Source organism: Staurois parvus, unplaced genomic scaffold (assembly GCF_062004578.1).
Source record: "Staurois parvus isolate SC_StPar_1 unplaced genomic scaffold, SC_StPar_1.0 ptg000673l, whole genome shotgun sequence".
NCBI lineage: Eukaryota > Metazoa > Chordata > Amphibia > Anura > Ranidae > Staurois > Staurois parvus.
In genome coordinates, this window is record NW_028318469.1 from 620,001 (window position 1) to 641,647 (window position 21,647).

Below are 21,647 nucleotides of genomic sequence, written 5' to 3' on the forward strand. Positions count from 1 at the left end.
CAAATGTATTTGTAGTTCTCAAATAGAATACAAGTGCAGTGACCACCATAGACACCTTTTCAGGCCCTCTTAAATGAAAGTCTGAACCATTTTTTTTTTTTTTAAAGCAGAACTACACTGCATCTGAGCACCACAAGCAAAAACACTATTTAATTTATTTTTAATATTCAAAGCAAACTCTCCCATCCATCCATGTCTCCATGCTTTATTTTGCTGAGAAATCACATTGAAAAACACCCCTAGCATTTCTGGCCATAGCCATCTTGAGTAAGGGCAGATAGTTCATGTAGCCTTTACTTCCTGGAATCCTTCTGCCCTTATTTATTTATTTCAGGTACTTATATAGTGCCGTCAATTTGTGCAGCGCTTTACATATATATTGTACATTCACATCAGTCCCTAACCCTCAAGGGGTGTACAATCTAAGGTCCCTAATTCACATTCATATACAAGGGCCAATTTAGACAGGATCCAATAACCTACCAGCATGTCTTTGGCCTTTAGCTCAAGCATGCAGTCAGGAGGCTGTGCGTAGCTGAGAAAACCACTCCTCTCGTCCTGAAGACTGAGATGTATGATTAGCCTAGGCATGGAAACCAAGAAGTAGCTGGAAAAAAAAAAAATAATTGTTTAAAACAATTAAATATGATATACTTTCCTATCTGTTTACTAATACTAGCAGCATAAGGATTACAAATAGTCATTGAGAGAGTGAGGTTCAACTTTAAGTGGTGTTAATAGGCTGTATGAGTTCCATGCAAAACATACATTTTGTTTCTATCTCCCAGCTTAGAGGAGCCAGTGAGTATGAAGAGAGGAAGCTCATCCGTGCGGCTATTCGGAAAATCCGAAGCGATGAAATTGAAGGTAAATGCAAAAATCTAAATCAACTTTTTACCATATATCAAAGGTGCATTTCTCTCTTCATTATGAATTAAACCTTGGTATGTGTAGAGGAAACACATCCTATCTGTTTAGCACAAATGTAGAGGCTTGACAGGGTAAATAGAAGTAATATTGTATAGCCATCGGGCGAATTGATTACCCTTGAAATTTTAATAGTGATTGATAATTCAGAGAGGGAGAGGAAATTACAGTTCAGTTGCTTCAGGAAGTACGCTGTCAGTGAACCCTCAGGGTGCTTTCTAGATTAAATTGAGTGAATGCTCTGATTTTGGCTTAGGTGTTAAAGAGCAATTCCAGCCAACAAGTGAAACCAATCTATGTAATAATGCTGTCTGGGAACAAAAAACTAAGATGTAGATTGATGTTCAACAGCAAAACTCTCTTTGCTGAGAAAATCTGAATCTATTGCATTTTTGAACTAGGAAGGCCCAGTTGTAATTGATGGCCACTTTTCTACACCAATGATTGGGAGTCAATCAATGTGGTTTCCAATTATGTGTCAGCTGTGGTGATCATATGGGTGCAAAAAACCTGCGTGCTTCAGCGGTCACTGGAAACAAAATGTATTTTTTTTACCCCTTGACGCTGACGTAACACAAATATTCGGCCTCACAGAACTGGGCTTTTTTCTGTGGGGCCACATATTTGCATACCTGTCTTTGTGCTGGGAACGCGCCACACAGCGCGCTCCCAGCACAAAGACCGCGGTATCACTGATAGCACCGGGTCCCGTTCTAGCGATCAGGACCCGGGACTCCCGATTCCGGGTCACATGATTGCTGTGATGGCCTCTGATTGGCTTTCACAGTGATCAGTCACTGTACAGCCTGGCCCCTTGTTTTTTTTCTCTCTGTATGAATGGAGGAGAGAGATACATTGTATCTCTAACTCCTGGCATAGAGGGAAAAAAAATGTTTGAAAAAAAAAAAAAAAAGATAAATATTAAGAAATTAAAGAAAAAATACCTAGATCAAGGTTTGATCTAGTTCAGTGCAAGGGTTAGTGTTTGGGTCAATGTCAAATGTCAAAAGGTCAGGGTCAAAGGTCAGGATTTAAAAAAAAAATTGGTGCTAGTGTCAATGTCAGTGTGTTTTAGGTAAAAAAAAAAAAAAAAGACAAAAACAAAATATGCACTATTGTTTCTGGGCTGTACTACAGGTACAAACAACAAATAACATACACATATATGGTATCGCTGCAATTGTCAAGAGCTGGAGAATTTATTTTGGGTTGTTCTTTGGTGGTAGGTTATGGTAGTAACAAGAAACACACAGCTAAATAAAAAAAAAAATCAGGAGATATCCATTACCATTTACCACCAAATGAAAGCCTAATTTGTCCTGGAAAAAACAAGGTATAATTCACCTGGATGTACAAAGTAGTTGTGATGATATATATGGTTTTACTAACACATGTCAAAGTTGCAAAATTGTGCTTAGGCATTTAGATTTGTTTTACCCTTAGGTGTGAAGGGGTTAATATGCTGTACAAACTATAAGCCTTGTATGTTCTAAAAAAAAATGATGTAGGCAAATCGGTCATAGAGTTAACGGATGCATATTGATGTTGCTAAATTCTGCTGGACATCTAGGCTTCAATGAACAATGGGCAAGCAAGGGCTAAAAGCAGTGTTGTTGGTAAGAAGGTTATTGTGTCCATTTTATTAAGAATGAAAATACATTTTGGCCTGCTAGCACATAATTTTTTGACATTACATGTAACATACCTCTTTTGTTTTGTATGTTTGTTTTTAGCAGCATCATTGGCTGGAATGCTGGTCAGCCGCACCACTGGCCGAGACAATGGCTCCACGCAGTCCAATGGTATAGAGAGTATTGTAGATCTCCCTTCTTTGGTACGTGTGTAAATGGTTTCTCGTTAATATGAGATATGATTTTTCTTTTTTCTTCCCTTTTTTTGTTTTTTAATGACATATATAGTGATAATTAGAGCACTTTTCCTGCACTCTTTACCTTACCTAAGTAGATTACCTTTTAAGGATTCCTGTTGTAAGAAAGTAACATATGTTTGCATTAATCAGTGTTATGTTAAGAGTAAGTAGCTTAGCGTTGGTGATCCTGCCATGTCACAGTTAATTAAGACGGCCAAGCCCATCAACCCATCATCAGAGAATTTCTTGCTCAAGTAGGTTTGATATCAGGGCTTGTGACTTCTAATTATAATGACTTCTGGGGGGGATTTACTAAAACCGGAGCACTAAGAATCTGGTACAGCTGTCCATGGTAGCCAATCGGCTTCTAAGTTCAGCTTCTTCAGCTAAGCTTTGACAATAAAACTTGGAGACGGTTTGGTTTGTATGCAGATCTGCACTGGATCTTGCACGCTCCAGTTTTAGTAAATGTTCCCTATAATGTTCTGGTGTGCTGGGGTATGTTCCTGGCAATCAGAACTAAGGGAGCTATATGGATGAATGGCTAAATGTCTTCAACATTAGCGTCTAGGTGGATGGGATTAAGTTATTCCATAACCTGAATACATAAAACATTTACAGACATTCTTTTATTTTCAGATTTAGACAATGCATGTATTAGATAATGCTTTTGGTTTAAAGTGGTTGTAATGGCTTAAAATAATCTAGAAAATCCTCCTGCGCTAAAAATGGCAAACAACTAATAAAAAGCTGACAACACTCACCTACTAATACCTAGTGTAGTGTAAAAACATGAATAAATATATAGTGTGGCGCTCAAAATAAATAAATAAATATATATAAATAAAAATAAGTGATCAATTCATATAACAGATCTTAAAAACCCATAACTAGTATCAACTAAAATAAATGATCAATTAATATATAATAGTGCATCAATAAATACAACTCAAGTGATCACACTCTAAGTAAATCAAGTGTCTCAAATAAATACCGTGCTTAAAATTGACATAATAGTGAACAGATGTTGTAACAACCTATATATAGATCAAACAGTGCTAAAGTGCCAAAATTAGTGCAGAAAAATATATATGTCCAATCCTTCTACAAATCAATATATAAAATGTCCATCAAGTGATAAATAAATCCATGCAATATATGGTGATGATCAATAAGTGATTTGTGCCAAAATCTTCTCCAAACAGTGGCTAGATTTCCTCCTCACCTCCTCCCTGCGACCCCTAAGGGCCAACAGGCTTGTAGGATCAACCTGGATCCTAAAATCAAATGGGCCAACAACTTTCTTCCTTCTTTGTATTTCCTGGTGGGCCTCCTATTTCCCTTATTCAGCCAAGGTGCCTCTGAAGAACAGTGGCTCACCAATCCAGTGAGCCAAGAAAGAAAACACCCTCTAAGTGTAGTATTAATGACTCCTTTATTCCAAAATGTAAAGTAGCATAACTCACATTGCTCAGCAGTCCTCCCTCCTCACCGATGTGTGGGTACACTGCATGTGAATTGGAGACTTCCTGGGTATAGCAAGATGGCGTCGCACGCCGGAAGTGCGTCACCGCGCACCGGAGACTGCGGACTCGCAGTCTCCGGTGCGCGGTGACGCACTTCCGGCGTGTTATGGTTATGGTTTTTTAAGATCTGTTATATGAATTGATCACTTATTTTTATTTATATATATTTATTTATTTATTTTGAGCGCCACACTATATATTTATTCATGTAATGGCTTAAGGTTTTTTACCTTCATGCATCCTTCATCTTCTCGTGTGTGCAGAAGCTTCCCCTGATGCTTGAGCCCCCTCTTGATCCCCCTCTTGATCCACCGATGTGCACAAGAGCAGCGGCTCTCAGGGGACTCTTCCTCCTTATTGGCTGAGACAGCAGTAGGAGCTATTGGCTCTTGCTACTGTCAATTGCAGTCAGTGAGCCAATGAGGAGAGAACGGAGGCGGGGCTGAGCCACATTAGCGTGTGAATGGACACAAAAAGCAGCGGCTTGGGAGGACACCAGCTCAGGTGCCCTCTTAGCAAGCTGCTTGCTATTGGGACACTTGGCTGAAGGGGAGGCCAGCATTGCCCGTGTGGGACTTGAGATGGGGAGGATCGGGGCAGCTTTGTGCAAAACCACTGCACAGAGCAGGTAAGTATGACATGTTTGTTATTTTAAAAAAAATCTGCCTTTTAACATCAATTTAAAGGGGCTGGATGATCTTGCTTCATATATGTAATAAATTAATGAGGGATTTTTTTTTAAAGTGTTTTCGGGTAAATTGGCTTATGTTAGTTTTTTTTTGTTTTTTTTAAAACGTGACAATGATGTGTCTCATTGGACTGTACCATAGACATGGAGTCATTGGCCATTTCATCCTCATTCATACTTTCTACCATTGGTCTGATTTGAGCTACTTTTCTACTTTCATCCTGGGAGCTGTTATGATCATGCTGGTCATCCATACCACTCAACAAATAATAAAAAATTAACCCCAGGGTTTTAATGGCACAGTTTTGTGGGAAAATTGCCATAATGGTTACTCCAGATTTATTTCACAGCAAAACCCAGCCAAAGACTGGACCAGCACTGAGTGTGTGACTGGTGGGTAAACTAACATAGAACTCTGTTCTTTGCCTACTGCTAAAACAAATGCACATAGAAAAAACTGGAGTTGTGTAGACTGCTACACTGTCTGCCTGTCATTACATGAAATCCTTGCCATCTGCATTCCACTCCTGTTCAGGAATGGATACGTGTTGGCAATCCATTGTACACCAGAAAATCTAGATGGGGATTATCCCAAATGTGAGGATTAATGCCAGCAGCAGAGTTTGCTAGTATTACAACGTAATATCCACATTCATATCAGGAACACAAAGACCACCTGTTGTGTTCTCTCTAGCAGTTCAGGATCTGACTGATTACTAGAGAGTCTTAAGATTCACCTGATTGCCTATGGGCTCCTATAGCAATAGGTTAGAATACTAACGATTGGCATAAATGACCGATCGCCTTCTCTTATCTAAAATTGATATGTAATTGTATTTAAAATGAGTATTTGAATAGTGCTAATTGTCCCTCTAAATAATTTACATCCACTTGTGGTTAAAAATCAGTGTATTTTAAATCACCATATTAAACCAATGCCTATGAATATAAGGGTGTATTAAAATATGATATATGCTAGCTGCCCCCTATAAAGTGCGAAATCACTTTAAAGTTAAAATAACAACTGAATGAAGATCTGGCTCTTCACATGCATAAATATAAGTTAACCCAGTAGTTAAATTTCACCAAAGAAAACTATATATATATATATATATATATATTTACATAATAAATATATATATTATGTATGTGGGAGACCATAAATATCTGAAAGTCCCACTCCAAATTTGGTGCCAGAAATATTCTTCTAGTGCTTGTTATACATCTTCATTCAAAACCTCTTAGTGCTCCACCACCATGTGCCAATATATTGCACTCGCCAACCCTCCATGATCCCTTAATTAAAAGAAGGTCAATAGCGCTTTGTGTCACCAGGGTTTATGATCACAGTAGATTTCTTCTCTATATTCTCCTAATAAATCTGCTGTTTCAGATTCGCATAAGTCAGAAAAGAGAGCTCTTATAGTGTAATAAGTTTGATAAAATTTAGGTTTTCCACAAAGATGTATACCAAGCACTAGAAGAGTAATTTTGGCACCAAATTTGGAATGGGACTTTCGAATATTTAGTATCTCTCTCGTGTGTGTGTGTGTGTGTGTGTGTGTGTGTGTGTGTGTGTGTGTCTGTGTGTCTGTGTCTGTGTGTGTGTGTGTCTGTGTCTGTGTGTGTGTGTGTGTGTGTGTGTGTGTGTACAGGGCTTGAAAAAGCCGCTCGCCAAATGCGAGGGGAATTCCTTGTGTGGCAAGCACAGATGGAGCGGCTCCACCTGCGCTCCAAGCCGTATTGTGAGGCTTCCGGCTTCTTCTTCGGCACCGCCATTACACTGGCAGCACCGCTGAGGGGACAGGTGCAGGAGAGGTCCACTCTCCTCCGCTGAGAGGATCCATTATAAGAATAGGAGATTAACGGGGGCAATAGTAATATTAAGCTTATATAAAAGATACAAATGTCCCTTGAAAAAAATAAAGAAGCAAATTAGAGTCAGTCCCTTCAAAGGGGCATTCAGTAAATAAATAAAAGGTGAATTAGAAAGATAAAAACAAATACATATTAATGCAGCTCTGTATTGATTAATTCATCATTCAATGTATTTTTCTTTTTATATGCAAGCACAGTATGTACCTATATTTAACCTGGTATCAGCCCCTGTACAGCAGAGTCCAGACTGGGAGAGAGAAAAGCAGCACAAGAAGCCAATCACGTGTGCTGCAGTGCTGATATATCCTGTACATCAGGAGGATGCGGCAGTCCCTGTGTAATCATTGGGCTCTGTGCACTGTATATCAGGAGAACGTGGCTCTCCCTGTGTAATCATTAAATCATCAATGAAAAATACAAAATGTTTACTACAGGTTTAAAGCTGTAAAACTTGATATTTTGATTGCACCCTATTGCTATTAAGCTATTGCTGTTACGTTTAAATTGACATAATAAAGCTATGTTATAATTGCAGCTTTTTTATATTTTGGACTCTTTATTCTAAAGAAAAATGTAATTTCATAAGCTTTAAGGGTGGTTGGGAGCATGGTTAGGGGATGGGGTGGGGTTGGAGGTGGACCTGGGCAAGGTTGGGTGGAGCAACTGGTGGAGAGTAAGGTCTGTGTCTGGCTAGTAGGCCTAGACTCGAAATTTGTGTGTGTGTGTGTGTGTGTGTTAATTTTTTTTTCTTTGGTGAAATGTAACTACTGGGTTAACTTATATTTATGTATGTGAAGTGCCTGACCTTCATTCAGTTATTAGAATACTAGCTAGTAATACCTTAAGGCTGCATTCACACTTTTTTGTGACTCTAAAATCCTATGACTATGCATAGCGACTTTCATGCTGCTATGGATGGGTGTGACTTTAACTGTTGCACAACTGCCGCATCAATAACATGCAACTTTTGAGATTTACATTGGAGCCTATGCCACTCGAGTCGCATGAAAGTCGGATCAAAATATGCAGGAACCTTTTTAAGGTTGCTGCGACTTTCAGTCACATAGATTTGAATGGTTTCCATTGAAATCCCTGAGATGCGACTTTGTGTCCAAAGTTACACAAAAGTGAGCGGAGCCTTAGGTAATCTACTAGTTTATTTGGCTATTAAGCTCAATGCATTTTTTTTCCATGAAGCAAATCTATTTGAGAATTCCTCCAAATTTTCCATTATTTGTTTTACAGAAAAAAAAAAATTACAACAAATACAAAGCAAAACAGAACTAATGACTTACAATACTTCTTTAAGCGGAGTAAGGGAAGGTTATAACCCCTGTCATTTTTTTTTTATCAAAACAAGAAGTGAGAGGAAACCCCTCCAAAATGACTAAATCCCTTTTCTCTGGGGTTATCAGAACGAGTGTCCCCACTGGAAGATTTCCCCTCTATTACTGTAGTGGGGACAACCCAATATTTGGGATTTGGGTAGACATGACAAACTGAGAGGATGACTCTTCCACAGGAGCACATAAAAGGATGACCGTTGTTGTAATCCCTCTTCAATCTGTCAAAAACAAATAAAATAAACGTCTTTTTAGTTTTTACCTTAAACCTGTCAATTGATCCTGAGAGTACAGCAGTTTAACATTCAGTGAATAAACATGAAATGATCAGTATACTGTATGTGTGAAGGAGGAATATGTTCAATAAGTCATTGCATTCATAGCAGTAAAGTAAGCTTGGTCAGAGTTCTCATTATGTTACCAATCATACCTAGCAAAAATGTCAGGTAGTGGGCATTACCAGGTGCAGGTCTTCATCCAACCTGTGAGTTATAATTTTCAAAGTCCATGGATGACCTACCTCCGTGCTAACCTTTTATTGTGAATCCTGCCAGCCCAGGAGATGACAAAACATCCATGACACCATCCAGACTCTGAAAGAGAAGTAGGTAGTTGGCTTTGTATACAGGGTAAAGCGTCAGGGATATAGTCCCTATATGGGGTGAGTTTTGAGACCTGAAACAAATGATCAGTTAGCTTATAGTAAAGATAAAGTAACATTTCTGGCTTTAAATGTATTGATTGCTAGCCTAGACAGTTCTTACGGATTTCTTTATAGAAGGGGTAGGGGATTGGGAAGGTAAAGTGGCATAAAGTTTTATTTTGCTTTTACATGTATGAAAACGTTACACCATTTTCTGACTTCTTATTATTTATATTACCTTAGGTGCAAGAAAAAGAGGACTTGGAAGAAAGGAAGCTCATCAAGGCCCAGATTCATGAACTCCGCAGCAGTCAGAATGGGAGCAGCCATGCTGCAGTGGATGGTATGTAGTCCTGGCAGGTTACATTTCAGTCTTCTTCACTGTTGTGTATTTATGCAAGGACTGCTCTCCTTCCGGGACTTTGTTTCAGCAATGTAGCAAGCACTGATTAGTTAAGTCTGTAGTTCTTTGATATTAATAGATACCTTCTACCAACTTCTGTTCCTTTGACAACTGGATGATGTACAGGTATGAGGAATGGAGTGGATTATGTGATTTATCATCAGACTGGTTTCTATGGGTTAGTACACTTCGCACTTGGTGATATGCTTCCTGTATGCAATAAACTATAACCTCTACATTCAGATCTTCTGATCTGCTATGAGTTTACTTTTGGCTGCTACTACTCTTCAGAGAGATTCTAGAACTAGCCTGAATCACAATATCAGGAGGGCTATATCCATTATAACACAGTAAACTGATGCATCCTACATAAAGTTTTAGAGCCAATTCACACTGATTTGCACTTAAAAATGTATGGAAAATACACGTAGATTTCCATCCATTTTAGTCGCGTTTTAACAGGCGCTGACGTCCATTGACATACATTTTGACGTCCCTTGACATATATTTTGACGTCCGTTCACGTACATTTTGACATCCGTTCACATACATTTTGACATCCGTTCACATACATTTTGACATCCGTTCACATACATTTTGACGTCCGTTCACATACATTTTGACGTCCGTTCACATACATTTTGACGTCCGTTCACATACATTTTGACATCCGTTCACATACATTTTGACATCCGTTCACATACATTTTGACGTCCGTTCACATACATTTTGACGTCCGTTGACATACATTTTGACGTCCGTTGACATACATTTTGACGTCCGTTGACATACATTTTGACGTCCGTTGACATACATTTTGACGTCCGTTCACATACATTTTGACGTCCGTTCACATACATTTTGACATCGGTTGACATACATTTTGACATCTGTTTACATGCATGCACAGCGCTATTGTGTGAATAGTACTCATTGGAAATGATTGTTTTTCACATGTCCTTCCATTGATCTGCATTTTACAGCTGTGCTAAAAAGCAGATCAACACACTGGTGTGAATTGGCCCTTAACAATTTCATGTTTGACTTGTTGGTTTGTAAACTGTATATTTTACGGTAATATACTGTGAGTGGGATGTGTTATTACAATAGAATTTTGTTTCATTAAAGCCCTGACCTCAACACTGTTAGCTGGTGTCAGCTTGTACTCTATACTGTAGTTTGTGCTTTCAGTATGCTTTCATCTCTCCAAAAAGTGCTGTTAAAAAAAAAAAAAAGTTAATCCATCAGTTAAAGAATTCAACTAAGATCTGCTTGTTCTGAAATGGCCACACAACAAAAATATATAAATCAAGAAAAGCTACAGCCTGTACTGTTAACTTCTGGTTTAAGATATCCACTTACCTTTTAACTCTCAAATATAAAGAAGTCTATATAGTCTTAATATAGAAGTCTTATTTTTGTTCCTATGTGGATACTCTTCCTCCTGAATAGGTCACAGCTGATTAGCTATAAAACAGGAAAAAACCTTTTCTGTTACAAAGTTGTGCTGTTTGGAAGTATGTTGTAGTGCAGGGGGTTGGTATATACACCAACCATTTCATTAGTGTCAAGTATAGGCCTGTAAAATTTATTTGCGTCTCCTCCGTCTTCTTTTTTTTTTTTTTTTATTTTATTCAGTAAGACCAGAAACACAACTACTGGATCATGGAGTATTGCACCCAAGGGCTTTTCTTAAGCAGATGTGGTGAAAAAATAGATACACAAAGTGAAGAATTGCAGTTTTTATTTTTCATGCACAGCAAAGTAGCAAAATGTAGATGGGAAGCTTTTTTTTTTTTTTTTACTGATTTTATCATTTAAAAATGTGATCATAATAAAATATGCAACAATGCCACCTGTGTATGCCATCTGTGTTTGCATGTTGTATACCGCTTTGATAGTTAAATTCATATTGGTGGTGCACCTCCTAGTGTTGAACCAACACTCCAGATCTGTGTCTTTCAGCGAAGCAATAGGCAAACTCAGGTAATGGCTTACAATGATATAGACAGCTTGTTGTACTCTTGTGACAGTGACAAAATGCATCAACATTTAGAGCCCATTCACATGTATGTGTGTATGACAACACACATGGGTAGGAATTTATCAGCACTTGAGTAGCCAGAATCTGGAGCAGCTGTGCATGGCAACCAATCAGCTTCTGTCTTCAGCTTGTTCCATTAAGCTTTGGAAGCAAATGATAGAAGCTGAAGCTGATAGGCTGCCAAGCACAGCTGCTCCAGTTTTAAAGAATTCCACTCAATCTGTTATATACAGCCTTAATTAGCCCTTATTTCTTCCTTTAATATTACGATAAAGAGCAGGGAATAGATGGAAAGCAATCATATTGGAAAGAATGGTATTTATACTTGTAATGCATTTTATGCAGTATAATTATTTATTTTACTGTAGGAAAATGGACAGGTGTTCTATATTTAAATAGTCCACCCTGTAACATGGTGTCATTACCTGTTGATCCTTCCACTAGATACATTATCTTTCTGTAATATAGGAAATGTTGTTCATTCTGCAGTTAAAAGAGAAGTATGGACATTTTTTATACTCATCTAAGTGATGCATCATCTTTCCCCCGCTAGCTCTGCAGTGAGAACTGAGCGATGATCAAAGATCACTGATCACTCAGTTCTTCCCGCTCTAAGCAGAAAACCATGACCGCCAGTCTCCAGCTCTCTTCTCTGCCCCTTCAGTGCTAACTGGAGGTGGCGAGAGGGGCTGGCTCAGGCTTTTGGCGGATTGCTGAGAGGCTGAGCCGAGTGCTGGTCCAGGCTTCAGGGTGGATCCCGACTGTATAGTTGGGATCTTTTCTGAGCCTGGACTGGCTGAATGACGTCAGCTAACAGTGGACTTTAGGCCACTGTCGGCGGAAAACTGGCCATAGGAGTATGGAACGAACTGTACTCCTGTGACCTACAGGAGAAGTATAGCCAAAATAGCTCCTTTTAAAACACGCAGCAGGGTTGTCACCTTGTGGAAAGGGACATGCAGATGGACATGCAGTTTTAAAGTGGAACTAAACTCATAGCTCCTGGTCATATGCATGGGAGTTTATTCATTCTAGTGCCGAGGTGCACCGAGAATGTACACTGTGCATCATCGTATTGCTGCAGAAGATACAGTGTGTTAAGTTTAGTTGCCCTTTTAAATTGATTTTGTCTCTTAAACAAGTTGCCTAATTCCTGATTAACTTTTTAGGTAGGTTACGAAAAGGAAAGGTGTAGGTTATTTGAACAAAAACTGTCCATTGTAAGCACCGCCATCATTATTATGTGGCATGTCCCAACCCCTGTAATTGGCACTTTTGCTGGACAGCTTTACTTGTCTTCTTTTTTTTATTTGTAACCCAGATGAACCTTTAAAAAATATTTTCAGGTCATGGGGGTAAAATCAGTTTTTTTTGGGAGTCAGTGTGAAAAAATGCACCTTACATTGATGGATATTAGGAAGAATACCCCCTTTTATTGGTGGTCAGAATTCCACTCTTGCAGACTGCTGAAAAGATAATTGGTGTCATGCAGCTGGCGCTGCCAAGTGGCATTGGCCCTGAAACTGTACCATATATGTCCTTTCTGATTGTGCCTATATTTCTACTTTAAGGTAAATGTAATCACAGCACTCCTCCTGGTTGGTCTATCCTGCCTCATGTTGCACATTTGCAGCGTCTTCCTTTTTCATGCAAGGGGTGTTCAAGACAAACCGGGACACTTGAGTTTATATAATAAAAGAACACATTTCAAGGAATGGAAACTGCGTTTATTTTTCAACATACTCCCCTGCTACATTTACAGTATACACATTTCCTGGCGTTTTAACTAATGCCTGGAAAGCTTTGGCATAGAAAGATTTGTAAGTACACCTGAACCATCCTAGGACAGCCTGCTTCACTTCGTCATCATTGTATTTACCGTTCCCACAGAAAGATTCTTCTTTTGTGCAATTTTACAATAGGTTATGCGTCAATTATCAGGAATGACTGCTGTGGGCTGGGAACCACCATGGCCGGGATCATCACTGATGGACGTACTGACATCTCTGAAACATTTATACTATTGAAATGTCTTACTACGGCTTAGTGTCTCACCACTGTACTGTGCTTGAAGTCTTCTATAGATATCCGTGGGTTTTACTCCTTCGTTCACCAGAAACTTCATCACCACACGCTGTTCCATGTATTCACTAACACTGCTGTCTGCCATCTTGATTAACGGTCTCTAGACTGGCTTGCGACATGTGCCCCACCTTGAGGCGCACATGTCGCTCTTCCTATACACAGTCCTGCTGTGGTGATGTCAGAATGACGACGTTCTATTGGACGAAACATGTTGGGCGGAGCTACAGCGGTTACATCCTCAAGCCCCTTGTGGCGTTGATCGGGACAAATTGAGATTGTTGTGCTGGTTTACTTTTCACATTTCTTTCATTTTCACGTTTATATCACTGGATTGCTGATGTCTGTTTGAGACGTTTTGTTTGACATACCATGAGGTTCTCATCTATCCATCCATCCATTTGGATCTTTTTCCTCAATGTGTAGCCAGACCTCCTTCTCTTTGAGGTCTGAGGATCTGGTAAGCAGTTTGTGATTGCTAGTGCACATGAGTGGTGAAGAATCTGTTTATCAGTGGGATCTTTCACACTGTTTTATCCGCACTAGATCTTTCATTTGGTTACGGATTGTGAATTCAGCACTTTATGAGCTTTGTTGTTTAGATATTTTATATTTTTTGCATATGCACTTTTATTTGTCAGCAGTGCAACACATTTTTTGACGATATTCCATTTATATTTATATGCAAAATATAGTGAGTATAGCTGCTATTGAGATACCTTCACTTTGATTCATTTGTATTACTGACACTATTGGCAATCAGTCTTGGTTTGTTAATAGGACACACTTGCCACTTACTACTGCGTATAATACCGCTACGCAGGCATCCCTTTTTATACCTGTAAAATTAAAAGTCTCAGTTTAACTTGAATGCTCCCTTGTAGTAAACATCGGTCCCATGGAAGTCTGGGAAATCTTTGGCACCCTGACAGCATGGAGCTGGTCTTTCACATGAAGTACTTTTTCTCATTAAGACGTTGCATGTGTTACTTTTGGCACCATGTCTTTATAAGTTTGAAAAATGCTAATATGAATAGTGGAGTTCCTGTGATGACGGTTTGGAGGGTGGAGAACTTGTCTTTCATGTTTACCTGTTGTGACAAGATCAACTGACAACTATTGAGATTTCTAAAAATGCCATTGTAAGTTGTGATTCATTTCTGTCTGGCTTTTGGTTCTTATTTGATTTTTTTTATTTTTTTTTTCATTTATGTTCTCAAGCTCAGTGATTATTAGATCTCTTAATGTTAGTGATCTGATTTGCAACATATTGAATTTAGTTGTGGTGACCGACAGGTAGGTACTAGTTTAGTAACACAAGATTAGAATTGTGCAGATTAAAGGCAAAGTTCACCTTTCATTAAAAAATAAATGCACATATTTTTGCAGGTAAAAAAAGTGCCTTTATTTATTTTTTTTAAACCAGAGCCTGCAAAGTTTTGCAACAGTTATCAGCAGATTGCAAGTGCAGTGTCATGTTCCTGCACACACTGCCTCCAGCTCTGTGCCTGTACCTCTGTATGAACTACGGGTGTGTTGATTGGCACTTACACAGTTCATTTAAACTAAAAGTTGGTCTACTGCAGTGGCAGATGGAACTTGTAATTTCTTCATCCACAGATTCCCCACACATTCATGCCATTGTCAAAATGTGACAGCGGTTGCTGGGAGAGAAACCCTTGCCTGCTGTCACACTGATGGTGAGCGGGAGGGGAACTAGAAAAGGTTACATGTTAAATCCTAAATACGGGTGTAACATGTTCTAAAAGATGAATGTAGCCTTTAACTCTGAGGATGCGGAGCTGAATCTCCAACCACTATTTCTTTAGACTTGGGTGGCTAAATCTCCCAACTAAAATTCCCTTTTCCTTCTACTGTGGTCATTTTTTTAACCATGAGGATTTACAAGGAGTGGTCTTGCCTCATCTGTTTTATTATCTGTTGTACATTACACACAGATGTGTAGCTTCCAGATGATAGCGTGATGAGAGCTCGCTTCCATAGAAATCACTTATTGATAACCCAATTGGTGGGGCTCCGGAAGACCGCGTTCACCCAACACTGAAATAAGTTTAGCATGGCTTTGCCATTTACTTTATTTTTATATAAAGCATAATTTCTTTCTATGCCCTAAAGCCCTGGTGCCCGTTTGGTATGTGTTGTGCAGCCCTCGGACCTCAGCAGTCTGTAGTGGGAACATTGACTAGGGTAATAGCATTGAACTCTACTAGCCTCATGTAACATGTTGCCAGTTTTGTATTGCCTTCTGCAGCATATCCCCAGCCGAAAATGTATCATGTTCACACTGTCAGGCCATCATTTCCTCTATTAGGTCTGCAGTTTCTGACAGTCCTCTCAAGTGTTACATATACTGAATATATGGGACCCTTTATTGATGTCAGGGGCCACATTTTGAGGCCCCCTTTAGCTCCTAAGTTGACAACCACTGCCCTAAAGTGTATGTATAGACAAACCATATTCCGTTGTTATTGTGGGCTATGTTCCCATTGGGGAGATTGACCTTTTCCTTGTCCTGGAAAATATTGTTACCTGGATAGAAATCATCACAAATTCCAATTTATTTTACAGTGGTATGCAGAACAGCAGGTGAGGGGGATGTATTTTAATGGAAACATCTTTTACAATGACAACTGGCTAAGTACAATCCCCCTCACTTTGTGGAGATTTCCTCTCACTACCCGTTGTGTCTCCAGCTCAGGAAGTGAAGGGAAGTTACCCTAACAGGATCCAGACAACAAAGCATGACAGTGGTTTTAATCATTCCCTACTCTATCCAAAACATTTTTTTTATTGGGGTTTTTATACAATTTGTTTGGTTTGTGATGCATTGCTACTCTAGTATAATTGTATTTTTACTATGTTTATAGACTCTTCATCTGATATGGTTCTGCTCTTAAGTGCTCCCTCGAGGGAAAAGTTTTCATCGTCTTCTTCATCATCATCATCATCTGAACCTGGGCATGTGTCGCAGTCCCGTACAACAGAGCACTCCACCCTCAGCACAGACTCTGAGGAAGACACACCACACAATGGAAGTACAGAGGTGTTCATGGAATCGACCACCCAGATCAGAGAGGAAAAACCTCCACATCATGACATCACCCTTCAGAAACAGAGTTCTCAAGAAGAACAAAAGCCTGATCCCAGAGAAACCAGCAATACCGTAACAGGGACAGATAAGGTAGCTACTTAATGCACTCTCTTCTCCTTCTATAGTCTAAAAAGAATATGATTAAATACATCAAGGCCCAGCTTTGTTTTTACATTTGTTTTTTTTCATCAATTGTAAGAATATGATTAAATACACCAAGGTCCAGCTTTGTTTTTACGTTTGGCTTTTACATTTGTTTTTTTCTTCAATTGTAAGAATATGATTAAATACATCAAGGCCCAGCTTTGTTTTTACATTTTTTTTTGTTTTTTTTTTATCAGTTGTATGTGCCTGAACAGTCTATGATGATTGAACAGGTTTTTAGGAAGAGTTTGCTGTGACAAGTGTTTTTTTGTTTTATTTTGTTGTGTTTTTTTTTTTTGCATAGAGTACGAAAGGGTTAAAATATACATCGGGTTACTTTTTTCCTATATGTCCTGCTGGGGACTTTATGTACAGGTACTTATGTAGGGCCATCAATTTACTATTGTACATTCACATCTGTACCCTCCTTGAGGGTTAGGGACTATCTAAAGTCCCTAACTCACATTCATACATACACATACTAGGGCCAATTTAGGCAGGATCAAATTAACCTCCCAGCATGTCTTTGGAGTGTGGGAGGAAACTAAAGCAACTGAAGGAAACCCATATAGGCACAGGTTTTCCTTACTTTCTGTCTTGTGAGAAGAAATCTCCCCAAATTTCCATCTTGGATCATTGTACTAGAATATTTATCCCCACTGGAAGGTTTCACTTACCTCTGCTTTCATGACAATGACATGACTAAAACTTAGGATTTCCCCGTTACTTTCTCTTTTGTTGACATTGGTGAACAGGACAGTAGGCATGAACCTCCTCATTACAAATCACAATAAAAACTAGGGTTGCACTGAAATTCCAGTGGCCGAAACGTTTCGGCCGAAAACACCTCTTTCGGCTGTCGGACGAAATGGGAAAAAAAGCACCGATACATGTGCCGAAAAAACCCCGCCCCTCACCGCCACCTGTCCCTCACCTCCTCCCACCCACCCGCTGGCTGCCGCTCAGTAGTTCAGTCTTACCTGAGAAACCATTGATCCCAGCGTTGGGCATAGAGATGAGTGAAGGAAAGATGGCCGCCACACATCTCTATGCCCTTGGAGGACCGGAGCGATTGTCACTTCCCATTCCGGCCATTTTATTTATTTTTTTTTTTAAAGCACTAGATCAATGCTTTTTTTTTTATCTAATGCTTTACATTGCAGAGGAGAGATGTGGGGTCTTATTGGCCCCATATTTCTCCATAAAGAGTACCTGTCACTAATTATTTCTATTACAAGGGATGCATATATTTCTTGTGATAAGAATAAAAGTGATTATTATTTTTTTAAAAGGAACAGTGCAAAAAAAAAAAAAAACAAACATTAAATACATTTAATGTGCTCAAACATAGCGGTGAGCGCATACGTAGGCCATGCCCACATATGTAAATAGTGTTCAAACCACACACGTGAGATATCGCCACAAACGTCGCAACAAGAGCAATAATTCTCGCACTAGACCTCCTCTGTAACTTTACACTGCTAACCTGTAGATGTTTTTAAAGCATCACCCATGGAGATTTTTAAGTACCACAGTTTCACGCCATTCCACGAGCGTGCGCAATTTTAAAGCGTGACATGTTGGTTATCTATTTACTTGCCGTAACATCCTCTTACATATTTTACAAAATAATTGGGGTATATATATATTTTTTTTTTAATCAAAGTGTATTTTTTTCAAAAAAATATATATTCATGTTTAAAAACTGTGCGTTTCGGTTTTCGGCCAAGTGCATTTTGAACTTTCATTTTCGGCACCCGAATTTTCATTTCGGTGCATCACTGATATATACTGGGCAGAGGTAATCTGTCCCTACTCAGTCCAAAACTAAAATAGGTTTTGCCTTTCCATACACTTTACAACTAGGCCCAAGTTAAAAGCTAAGATTATTTTAAGTGTGACTGATCTATAGAGCAGACATCTGGAATACATATACTGTATGGTCATTGTTACCTGCTGAAGGAATGTGCAGTACAAGTCTGTATAAGTGGTCTTTGATTGACACCCATTTCCACAGAGCACAACCAGGCGGTGTAGTAGTTCCTGGGCTCCATCTTGTGATTCGGCAGTGCAGCTTCCTGTGTCACGTTTCTGTCTTCATCATTGAACAGTCAATCAGCATCACCACCTCTGCTCAGTGAGCAGGGAGCTGATCCAGGAATCAGCAGCATTAAACCAGAAAATGGCAGCGGAGCTTGTATTACTAAAATGGTTGGCCAAAATTACAAATCATTTGGAGGGTTAAAACATTTATTAAACATTTGTATATCAACTGTGTATTTAGTTGTTTCGTTTGTCTTCAATACCACTTTAAAAAAGTATTAAATGAAAAAAAAAAAAAAAACTTCTTACACTATTGTGTTCTTCATAAATCTGCCTCCACATCCCCCAGTTGTCTGCTCTCCGGTGTTACCTGTGGTTATTATTCTAATGTTCTATATAATTCACACTACAAAGCCAATGAGGATGGCATGGTCTTACTTTCTTTGAACTGACTTGAAAGTTGGCCGAGCAATGATCTGAATTAGTCCGGTTTAGCAGGGACTGCTAAATTTCGATCAGTGTGTTGCCTTCCTTTCTTGACAGAAGTCAATAGTTTAATCCCTTTCTGTCAAAGGACCGAGTTGGAAGGTCTTCCATCAGTCAGCAGCTGCAACCACTGATAAGTGTGTTCTAACAGCAGCTGAGGCCACGGTGAGAATACAGTGTCCCAGGAGGGGGGATTTCTCCATGCACCTCATTTTTGGGGATGGCAGAACCATTGATGGGAAGCTTAAGAGCTTACAAAGTGAATAAACATAAGGCATATGATTTACAGTCGTTGAAAGTTTTTTTACTGAACCTTTATTTAATGTTTTTATGGTCATACATGTTGCAAATTGTCAGCAAATGTAATTTATCTGTTCTACACTCACCTGCACTACCGATCGATTCAGGGAGCCATTTTTTTTAATAACATCACCTGTAGGTTAAATCTAGGCTGTCACAATGCAGGGGCAAACATGAGCAGCTGATGGCAGCAGAACTATTCATTATATCATGACTTAACAGCGGTATTGTAAAGTTGCAATGCTATGCGACATCAAAGAAAAAAAGAAAAAAAAAACATTTTACTACTTGGCTATTGGATGTATTATTTGGCAATAAAGGAAGCATATTTTTGAGTGATAACCACTTTTAAAAAATGTTAACGCTATTCTCCATCCACTCTCTTTACTAACGTTTACCTTTTCTTACTCTTCTTCATCTCAATGGCTTGATGAGCTTCTACAACGTCTGTCCTTTCACAGCTCGGAGGATTATTATTATTATTATACAGGATTTATATAGCACCAACAGTTTGCTCAGCATTTTACAATATAACGGGAGACAATACAGCAACAATACAGTTTAATACAAGAGGGATATGAGGGCCCTGCTCCTTGGAGCTTACAATCTAGGAGGGAGGGGCTAGTGGTACAAAAAGGTAGTAACTGTGGGGGATGGACTGGTTGGAAGAGTAGAAGATTCCATTGTTAGCTGAGGGCAGGATAGGCTTTCCTGAAGAGATAGGTTTTCAGAGATCGCCTAAAAGTGAGCAGAGTAGGCAATATTCTGATAAATTGGGGTAGAGAGTTCCAGAGGATGGGGGAAGCTCTGGAGAAGTCCTGGAGATGAGCATGGGAGGAGGAGACAAGGGAGCTAGAGAGCAGGAGGTTGTGTGAGGAGCGGAGAGTACGGTTTGGGTGATATTTAGAGACAAGATTGGTGAATGTAATTTGGGGCAGTGTTACATATGGCTTTATATGTTATTGCTAATGTTTTGAATTTTATTCGTTTGGCAATGGGAAGCCAGTGGAGAGATTGGCAGAGAGAGGTGGCAGATACAGAATGGTTAGTAAAGTGTATGAGTCTGGCAGCAGCATTCATGATAGACTGAAGAGGGGATAGCCTGCAATGAGGTAGGCCAATGAGGAGGGAGTTACAATAGTCAAGGTGAGACATAACAAGAGAGTGCATAAGTTGCTTAGTGGTTTCCGAGGTTAAGAACGGCTGTAGGAGGATATACCTGCCTACATTACAACCTGATCGAGCAATTGGACTTTCGTTCTTTTATACCTGACTTTGCTCTCTATACTATCTGGGTGTTATCATTACTTTGTACTAGTATTGTACCTTATGACCTTCATATTTGTTTGTTGAGAGTCAAATCCTCTGTACTACTTGTTTGTTTAAAATAAATAAATAACAAAAAAATACTAATAACAAAAATAAAATGTATATGCGGCTTACCTATCCTTGGATGTAGTAGCTGTGTTTTTGTTTTAGATTTTTTTAGTTTTTCTTTCTTTTCATCTGGTAATTGGGCCAGTAACACACATCTTTTCCTTGGGTGGCTACACTCACTCCTCCACGATTTTATGGATGACCACTGTAGCCACCCTTGGACAACAGCTGTCAACCTGTGGAGAAGGTAGTGTTAGATGGACTAGTAGATTTAGGTGGACTTTACATGACTGACTGACAAATCTAACTCCAGCTAACACTTCTCGGGCAGTTACAAGCAGCTTTTTGGGTGGAATAAAGGCTTTACATAAATAAATAAAAGCTGATTATTGTATTGTAAATACTCCTGTCAGTGTTGAATGTCTCAACCCTCTCACTGCTTGTACAGCCTAATATCCTAAACTGTTAAAGGAAGTTAAAAAAAAATTACAAACTTTCTGGCAGGATCAACAGGTGAAAATAAAGGAGGGGAAAAAAGCGTGAAAAGAAAACTGTTGTAGCCACCAGATGTAAGAATTGGTAAACAGCAATATGTTACATTTTGTGTGTTGAGATACACTTTGCACATTCATTGTAACCTCTTTCTCTGCTATCACTGTTGTAAAAATAAATATATTTATCTGTTGCTTTGCAATCCACTTAAAAAAAGCAGTATTACTTTGGAGATCTGTTAGTCCTGTGAAGGCCACACACTACTGGCATATATCATTTTTGTCCAGCA

The 21,647-nt window shown here is 39.1% G+C and overlaps 1 protein-coding gene across 2 annotated transcripts in view; it reads left to right on the top strand.

Moving 5' to 3' along the window:
- The window catches only part of SMTN (smoothelin), a 188,172-nt gene that overhangs the window by 82,497 nt on the left and 84,028 nt on the right, over positions 1-21,647 (top strand). For both annotated transcript variants that reach the window (XM_089652203.1, XM_089652204.1), the window contains exons 4-7: positions 789-867; positions 2,661-2,761; positions 9,119-9,218; positions 16,293-16,606. In XM_089652203.1, the coding sequence (XP_089508329.1) occupies positions 789-867; positions 2,661-2,761; positions 9,119-9,218; positions 16,293-16,606 (594 nt within the window). The remainder of the gene's footprint in view (positions 1-788; positions 868-2,660; positions 2,762-9,118; positions 9,219-16,292; positions 16,607-21,647) is intronic.